General features: G+C 46.7%; 1 protein-coding gene across 1 annotated transcript in view; it reads left to right on the forward strand.

The window, feature by feature from the left end:
• Nucleotides 1-7,978, forward strand: part of PTGFRN (prostaglandin F2 receptor inhibitor) — a 68,333-nt gene extending 60,355 nt beyond the window's left edge. The window contains exons 7-9 of the mRNA XM_079117179.1: nucleotides 1,964-2,071; nucleotides 5,658-5,963; nucleotides 7,417-7,978. Of these exons, the coding sequence (XP_078973305.1) occupies nucleotides 1,964-2,071; nucleotides 5,658-5,963; nucleotides 7,417-7,583 (581 nt within the window). The 3' untranslated portion in view covers nucleotides 7,584-7,978. The remainder of the gene's footprint in view (nucleotides 1-1,963; nucleotides 2,072-5,657; nucleotides 5,964-7,416) is intronic.
• The last annotated feature ends 1,678 nt before the right edge of the window (nucleotides 7,979-9,656 follow it).

Below are 9,656 nucleotides of genomic sequence, written 5' to 3' on the forward strand. Positions count from 1 at the left end.
CAATGAAGGCCTTCTTCGCCATCCTTGTCTGTATTGTGAGCCGTGGCACAAACCCCCTCTTGATTCCCACAGCCACCACCAATAGGGGAAACGAGAACTGTAACTTGTGACCTAAAAGGCATTTGGGGTTTTCTTTGGAAATATAAAGGAAAAGTGACATTTGTCCAAACTAGATAAGTCTTTTTTGCTACTTCAAATTAAATGGAAACATAAATCCATTGTGAGGATTTTTTAGCTTTTTTGACATTTTATGTTCTCTTAAAAGGGGCCCACATACTTTTCAGAAAGCCCCTTATTATAGTTCCATTTATTACAGTGAAATTCTTATCTGAGAGAAAAATGTAATGCCCGTTGTTCACCATGGCTACAACCACCCTGAACTCAGCAATGGCCACCTGTGGATCAGGCACCCCAGTCATCGCCACAGAGCTGGCTCAGAGGCGTCAACCCAGTCCTGTCCCTCCTCACTGTGTGGGCAGAGCAAGCCCAGGGTGGCGGGACCTGAAGGAGCAGGAACCGAGAGCTGAGGAACCGAGCAGTTGATGTCCAGCAGGCGGCCAGGTCCTTGTCCTCTTGGTTTTCATCCCTTTCCTGCTTTGCTGGGCCATCATATTCTCTGTCCCTCTGGAGTTATGTGCCCCCCCACACACACTGCTCTCTGGCTAATGGGAACTCAGTGGTTCCCATCCAGGGTTTCCTAAACCCCACTAGTGTTCCATATTTTATAACCATCCTTACCCTTTCTCCCAAGAAAACACAAACTATTTATATACTTAGTGTTAGGAAAGAGTCTAAAGATTTTGTCTTCGTAGTTATCAAGTTGAAATGAAAATATAACATGTCAATTAATTGCCTCGTGAGATGGTATGACCTTTTGCACTCTCTCTCTTTTTCTCTCTCCATGGTCATTTCTTCGGGATATACATTTTTTAATGTACTTTCAGGTAGTTTTTCCTTTCTGGTAATCTGAACAAGAAAATAGTAACACCTGTGTTCTTCTAATGAGTTTTTGGAATCTGCATCTAGGGCCATCTATTGTTATTTTGTGGGAAGTCTAAGAGGAATCACCTAGCACTGATGTTCTGGAACCTTCTTTCAAATCTGCCTGTTCCTGGATTTTAGGAGCTGTGATGATAAGGTTTTAACATTGACTTCTTAAGATCAGCTTGGCTTAAAGTTGTGAAATGCTGTCACCTAAGAGGGATTCTTAGATAGGTTAAAAATAATGGTCACGCCTACAGTGTTCTCAGGAAAGTATGTGAGACAAATCCTGCCCACGTCCACGGCTTCATGTTTGTTTATTTGTTTCTTAATGGGCTTTATTTAGAGCAACATTGGGTTCATAGCAAAACTGAGCAGAAAGAAGAGTTCCCGTGTACACCCTGACTTTGATAGTCTTTTGAAGGACTATCCAAGCTGCCTCGATTTCCCCTGGCAGCTTGGAGCCCTACTTCAGAGACATCATTGTTGGCATGTCTGAATTCTTACTGTATTTCAGCATTTTAACAGCAGGGCCCCTGTCCCCAGCACCCAGCACAGTGCAATGAGGTCTCTCATAACATCGGGACCAAAAGCATCTGTGGTTCTGATCCTGTCCCTCTGCTCTCCAAGCCACCCTGGCCTAGAGTGAATCACAGTGAACAGAAACAACCGAGCCTGTACCAGGATGAGAGGTGGGGATGACCTTCAAATGAGATTTCATCAGAAAAAAAAAGAAAGGCAAAGCCAGAAGCAAAAGCAGCTCTCTAGGAAGAGTTGTATTTTGGCTTCATCGTGAGACAGAGTTCATTTGGATATGCCTGCTACACACATTGCTTCATACAGAGGAAAAGGACTCTTAGAACACTTGTCTTGTGAGTTGGCAGACCAGTTCCCAGGAAAGGGAACCACATTTAGATGCCACCAAGAATGGAATTGAAAAAGTATGAAAGAGAATAATAGGGCTGACCTTATTTTCTTCCAGGTCCCATATTTAATGCCTCTGTGCATTCGGATACACCATCAGTCATCCGGGGAGATTTGATCAAATTATTCTGTATCATCACTGTTGAAGGAGCAGTGCTGGATCCAGGTACATCCTACCAACATTTCCCCTTCCCCTTTCCCAGGTTGCCTTTTGAAGATATTTTTCATATCAGTCCCCACTGTATTACACAGATATGGAGGGCTTGGGATTGGATTGACTATTTATCCCCACTGCCTGCTAGGTACTGGCTTGGTTGAATGGATGCATGTATCTGTTGGATGATTTGAAAACACGTTCAGATATCTGAACCTGAGTCATGTGGGCAGTCAGTGGGTCCCCTCCAGACTTGGTTCAGACTGGTGCAAAACATACTCCCAGAGTTCTATTCCTTCTCTGTGTCTTTCATTTATTTATTTATTCATGTATTACTGAGCTCCTTCAAAGCATAAGTGTTGCTGGAGATGCTGGGAATAGAGCAGTAGACAAAATGTTCTAAGTCTGCCCCTCTGGAACTTGCAACCTAGTTAAGGACAGAGGCCGAAGACAGCAATTAATGTTTTGAAGAAATGCAAAAGAGTAAGGGAATGTAGTAAGTGACCAGATCGTGCTATTATAGAATTTTTAGGAAATTTTTGTAAATCTTTTCTTTACAGAAAATATTAGCATTACCAACAAGATACTTAAGAGTTGTGGGACTCATCCATTTCATACCCTTTATCCTTGGATCCACTCTTGCTTCTGGATCCTTAGGGCCTGAAAGAACCTTAAATGCAGGGTCTCTCTGTTGCTGAGCATGATTGTATCTACCTCTGCCTTTTCCCAAAGACTTCATGAAGAACCAGCTCACAAAGACCTGCCCTTATCTCTTCTGCCCTTTGACCCTGGACACTGATTGTCTTTCTCCACCCCATCACATGCAAAGCCGCGGCTTTGGGCAGATTGGCACCTTGAGAACGCCAAATTATGGAGGGTTCTCACGTTTATGTGTAGAAACAGCAGGAGATGTGGTCCTGGGGGAAACAAGAACCAGGTTTTCTTTCTTTATGAAGGGGACATGCTAATGCAGACCAAGAGTGACCTGTAGTGAAACCCAAGTGAGCACCCTGGGCTGGGTACTGGGCCCCTCTGGCGTCTGAGAGCAGAGGCCTGGGTGGCTGCCACCATCCAGGTAGATGTCTGGCTCCTGCAGGACCTCCAGTTGAAGGTTCAGGTGGCAACTAGTTCAGGATTTTCTGTAAATGACCCAATAGGAAGTATTTTTGGCTCTGTGGGCCAGATGGTCTCCGCAGCAGCTCCTCAACTCTGCCACTATAGCAGGAAGGCGGCTGTAGATAATAATGTAAACAAATGGGCATGGCTGTGTTCCAGCGGAACTTCATTTATCAAAACAGGTGTGGACTGAATTTGACCTGAAGGCTGCAGTTTACTGATTGTTGCCAACAGTGGCTCTCTTAGGAAAGCTGAATATGGATGAGCTTTAGAGATAGGAAAAAGAAGTTTGTGGGCAATGTGAGAAAAGGAAATCCATGGATTTGCTTAGCTTTTTTCATGGGAGTAAGGAAAGAGGAGCCTGGGCCTTAAGTAAACAGTCTCTACTGTGCTGAGATGCCATTTTACCCTTAAAACTCATCATATATACAAAAAAAAATTCTTTAAATGTTCTTTTTCAGTAAATTAGTGGGGTCACCAATTGTAGACTTAATATAAAAATCTTTTCCTCCAGTATAATTGCAAAAGCTATACATAACTGATATCTCACAGATCACGATTTTCCAGAACTTTGCACTCTTGGACTGTGGGGTGTAGGATTCTGAATAATTAAACACACGTTGTAATTTAGTATTTTTTCATGCATCCTATGGGCCACAAGGGAATTCCCTTTGGGAAAGGATGGTTGCATAAGTGGACTAAGAACCAAGGCACTCCTGTGTCAAGGTGGGGTGAGGGCAGCAGAGCACAGCCCTCCTGAAGTGGTACCTCAGCTCAGGTCCTCCAGAAGCAAAGCTAAAACAAACATGCAGTGATTCATTGAGGGAGCGCTCTCCAGAGAACACTGCTGGAGAGAGCAATCCAGATAGAACAGGGATGGAAGCAGGTAGAGATGTGAATTCAGAACAAATCTACCCCCATGGGGGCTCTCATGAGTGACCAGTGTATTGCCCAGCTTGAACCCAGGAATCTGGTCCTTTATAACCCTGCAGTGGTCAGCTGTTGTCCAGTACAAGTGCTCAGCATCTAACACCTATGGCAGCAGCCGCTCAGGGCGCCAGCAGCACCTGTATAAATCACATGGCTGGTGAGTGCTGGTGCCCAGATTCCGGCCCACGTAGCCCACCCTGCAAAGCACAGTGGGGAATCAGGAGCTAGAGTCTGGCACAAGCAATGTGAATGCTGTTGTGCCTTTCGCCGTTGGTAACCACCCAGCACCTGTAGGTGACAGCAGCCTTGAGCTAAAGTTTTCACTGAGTATGTGAGCCTCACTGGGTGGCCTGCTGTGCACTGTGAGGTAGGAGGCAGTTCGTGGTACTTGTTCTACCCCTACAGAGCTGGTCTTGTTGAATAGACACAACTTTACGCTCTGGAAACAAGAAAATTGTATGCTCCAGTACCACAGTGGCTCCTTGGGGAGAGAAAAGGAGATATTATGTTTTCAGAAGGAGTCGAAAAGGAATTATTATTTGGATGATCTTGGAGAAATTCTTGCTTTTAGTTTGATTTACAATCTTTTTAAATGTGTAATCATCTGAACATCACTTATTTGCCTTAAACTATGCTTTTTGAAGTTATTAGTATACGTTTCCTAAATGAACAAATGTTACTTTTCATTTAGCAAAATTATCTTATTTAAATTTACATAAAAGTCTTGTCAAGTGGATTTGAGATGGAATGGTGTTTGTGGCTTATGGTCCTTACTTGGCTGCTGGATGATCTCAGAACTGACCCAACTGATATTAGTTGATATCAGTCAAGAGAAGAGATCACGTGCTTGGTTTTCACATTCTATGACAATTACCACTGTGCCAAAGTCTTCTTTCCCTTATACCCATATTAATTTATTTGAAGCTGTTAGAACCTTAATTTTTCAGAGAACTCTGCAATCCAGCAGCATTACTCCCTGGGACTGTTAAACTGTGTTCAATTTTCTCAGCTTGACATCGTTTTCCTCTTGTTTTGAACTTAAGCACTTCTGTAAAGAGGAAGGGGGAGAAAAAAACCACAGTGAACAATAAAATCTGAACTGTTTACAACTCTAAATTTTGTGCAATTCATTTTGTTACATTTTGTTCTTTATGACTTTAGTGTCTTTCTACTCTTGTGTTCTTCTGCCTGAAGTACCAAAGGACCCTGCTTTCTTTGGGAGACATTGTGTGATGTCACTGCATACCAGTGCTTTGGCCCTGACTTGTCTTCCCATGATTCCTTAGGCTGGGTGGTGGCAGCCGAAAGGGTAAGAGACTGGATCCTGGAGCTGGACTCCCTGGGTTGAACACATGCTTCTCCCTCTCACTGTGTGACCTTAAACAAGGTGGTCTCAGGATAGAGGGCAAATACGATGGTACCTTTATCACAGGGCAGCAGTGAGTTTTTATAGAGCAGAACAGGCCTGTAATAAGGGTTATGTATATGGTGGCTACTTGCATTAGTTCTGCTCATTGCACTGACCCCAGGGTTTTGGCTTGGTAATCCACAGATGACATGGCCTTTGATGTGTCCTGGTTTGCTGTACACTCCTTTGGCTTGGACAAGGCTCCTGTCCTCCTGTCCTCCTTGGATCGGAAGGGGATTGTAACCACAGCCCGGAGGGACTGGAAGAGTGACCTCAGCCTGGAGCGCGTGAGCGTGTTGGAATTCTTGCTGCAAGTACATGGCTCTGAGGACCAGGACTTTGGCAACTACTATTGTTCCGTGACTCCATGGGTGAAGTCACCAACAGGTTCCTGGCAGAGAGAAGCAGAGATCCACTCCAAGCCCATCTTTATAACTGTGAAGATGGATGGTAAGAGTGACACACAGATCTTTCTCTCTGTTTGGGGAATGTCTTCTCTCTGTGCCATGCCACAGCTGACAGAAGCCAGGCTTCCAGGGTTTGAGGAATGTGCCATAACATGTCCAGCCTGCCTCCCTCTAGGCCTGGCCTGGGCCCATAGCCTGAAAGCACAAGCAGCCCTTGCCAGTTCCCAACTTGGCTGTCCCTTGCTGGTGGCACCAGCATGAAATGGTTTTCAAGACTCACTGGAAAGATTTCCAAGGCTTTGCCATAAATTTTGTGGAAACTACTATTCCCGGAGGTTGGCGTGGATTCTGCTGAGGAGTGGAAGAGACCAGTGTTGAGAAAGAGGGTCCCAGTCTCCAGGTGAAACTGTGGATCAGGTGCCCGTGCCGCCCTACTTGCCCTCCGTGGAAAAAGGAGGCTCCCCCTGGTGTCACAGGCACACAGTGACTTCACAGAGTGCAGAGGGAGGAGGGTGATTCCCAGCTAACCCACCCTGGCATCAACCTACTCAAAAGACAGACTTCTGTTCCCTGAGCCTGCCAGGGCAGTTGTTCCTTTGTTCCCAAGAAATACGTTTCCCCTGCAAAAAGCTTCAGAAAGTCAATGTCAATATGAAAAACACCTTGGAGAGAATTAAAGTCCAAGTGCTTTCATGGATCAGGAGAAGACTCAAGAGTCTGTTTTCCTAGTCTTTTGGGGAAGGTGGCCTGGGAACTCCAGCTCTTCCAAAACAGCCTTTCTGATCCTTTTCCTCTCTTGTACAATGGGATAGTAGTCTCTCATGGGGCTGCTGTGAAATCCAAACCATGCTAAAAGTAAGGCACTTAGTCCAGTGGCAGTATTCACTCAAGGTACCTAGCAAGGAGCCAAGATGGGGCTTCTAGGGTGGAATCTAAGCAATGCCTGTGCATATATAAAACTTCTGTCATCTGTGCCAATTTGCATCTTAGATATTCCTTGCTTGAAGAAACTCCACATGAAAACCCAGATTTACCAAACAAGGAGGGGAGTGATTATTCACTTTGCTGGATAATTTACTATAGTGTTACTTAAAATAGCTCCTTTAGTACACTTCAGTTATTTGATGCATGGAATTGATTTATGCACAGTTTTTTTAGGACGCATCTGCTGCTGAACGTGCGGTGCCCTTATAGTGACTTTTAAAAATCAGTCTCCTGCCAAAACCCTAAAAAGCCAGCTGACATTCAGACGCATTGAATGGAATCTTTTTTTGTTGTTGTTGCACGACCCCCCAGAACTGGGTGGGGGAAGATACATGTGCATTTTTTCAGCTAACGTAGCCGAGCTGCTCCTGTTGTGCGCTGTGCTAGGTGCTGGGTTTATGACACCTGACCCCTGAGGGAGAGCCTGTGCAGTGGGTCAGGGAGGGAGGCAGAGGTCCCTAGGGGCCTCCTGGGCAGCACTAACGGCTTCCCCTTTTGATCTTTCCTCCCAGTGCTGAACGCCTTCAAGTACCCTCTGCTGATCGGTGTGGGTCTGTCCACTGTCATCGGGCTCCTGTCCTGCCTCATCGGGTACTGCAGCTCCCACTGGTGCTGTAAGAAGGAGGTGCAGGAGACAAGGCGGGAGCGCCGGCGGCTCATGTCGATGGAGATGGACTAGACAGCCAGACGGGGAGTGACAGAGGGACAGTGGGGGTGAGAAGAGGACAGTGAGATTTTAAAAACCAAGTGTGTTACACTAAAACCAGTCCTCTCTAATCTCAGGTGGGACTTGGCGCTCTCGCTCTCTCGTGCATGTCAAGTTCTGAGCGCGGACTTGTCTACCAGCACACGGCTCTTCTTCCCACGGCACTTTCTGATATATAACAATCGAGTGTGTGTTTTCCCAGCTGCAGTTTTTTAATGGTTAACCATCGTCTAATTTTTTCTCCTACTGGCTTATCAGTCCTCTGACTTGTGTGTTTCGATCGCTTCCGTGGCGAGGGGCTGCGGTGAGGAAGGGGTGATGGCATTCAGAGTTCTTTACCTTGGGCGAGAATGTGCCCGCCACCTGGGCGCCCATGAGGACAGCTGCTGTGACCCTCTACCCCAGCCTAGAGACGACACAGGCCTGTGCCCAGGGCTCCTCTGTGGCTTTTCCTACTCTAACCCATCCCCTATTTTCAGGGGTGTAGACTACATTTGAAATCTAAACTCAGAGTATGTAACTTCTCACTGAGCCCAGGTGCATTTTTTTTTTCTTCTCTGCCCCACTTCCTTTTCTGTTGTATTTGCTTTCTGTGAGCGTGCTGAAATGGCAGCCCTGGAATCTGAATTTGGCTTTCCACCAAGCACCTTATCTTGCCACCTTAGCCTTAAGAATGAATATGAAGAAAAATACACAGCCACCTCTGTCCAGGGCAGTCAGGAAGTCTGCGAGGAAGAGAAGGTTGGGGACAAGGAGAGGAACAGACGCTTTGTCCAATAGTTGCGAGGCCTCTGTGCCTCGAGGGATCCTAGGAAGTTAGATTCACACAGCCCGAGCCAGGAGGGCCAGGGCACCAGGGCCGTGCTAGGCTGAGGAAGCCCCGCCATTCCCCACTCCTGCCTTTCCTGAGAGGCAAAGGCATTGGCCACCAGGGGGCTTACAGGGACCCACAGATACCCTGTCCTTCATACCCCATTGGGCTCCTTCACATGAAGGCAAATTGCTGCTTGAAGACCGGCTGACTTCAAGGAATCTGAAATTGCCCAGAGGAAACGTATTTTCCATGACCTTTACAGTCCTTCAAGACTTTTTAAGATCCCCTGCAGGGGGTCCGTGAGAAAGGGTATACTTTGTGGTATGTTTGCTTTCCTATTAGGAACATGGAGGAAACCCAGCAATTTACTGTCATGTGAACAGCCTGTAAAGTAGGATTGAGAGCAGTCGCTTTGCCTGACTGCTTCCATCAGGAATAGGACAGCTGAGAGAAAGACATCTTCCGGGCCCCTGACTTCTTCATTCATAGTGCACCCTTCGGAGCCTTGGCTCCCGGAAGTGTCTGGCCCCCTGCATGGTACTGGCCTTCCAGAAGCTTCCAGTGGGGTTTTCTGAGGCCCACTGGTGACTCATGTCCTAATTGCAATCCTCTGTGCTTTTATCCTGGCTCTGAAGGATCTAACACTGCTCTGTCTTCCCAAGGGGAAAAAAAAAGATTCGTTTGTTTTGAGCAATAAAGTAATACAAAATGATGGCCATTCATGTGCAGCTCTTTGTCACTGTGGGCCGGGTGACTGAGCTCCTCCCAGCTCACCAGCTCCCCTTCCCCTCTCCGTGGCTCGTGATTGGTTCTATGCTTGTCACCAAGTTGCCCCCGGGAGCAGATTTCCACTCAGTTTTCCCTTTTTGTTCTGTGCACCACGGGGATCGCTCCTGTAGCGGATGCTTGAGTGTCATGGTTGCAGCACAGATGTCCCGGGCCTAGACCCTGTGGTGGGAAGACAGGCAGCAGGTATGCCTCACCTGAGTGGGAGAGACTAGAGGAAGAGGAGGGGGCCTGATGGCACTGGATTTGGATGTTTTCTACATGTCATTTCCCAACTGTGCTGTTGCGAGGAAGAGGGACCCAGGTGATTGTACGAGCAGGACCAAGAGAGAACGACTGTCAACTGGAGCCAGTGCCCCTTGAGCCCTTGTAGTTATCATAGGAAGGTTCACTGCCAGCGCAGGCTCTGTACTAGGAATAGGACACATAGCTTTGGACTAGACCAG

Source organism: Sciurus vulgaris (genome assembly GCF_902686455.1).
Source record: "Sciurus vulgaris genome assembly, chromosome: 1".
NCBI lineage: Eukaryota > Metazoa > Chordata > Mammalia > Rodentia > Sciuridae > Sciurus > Sciurus vulgaris.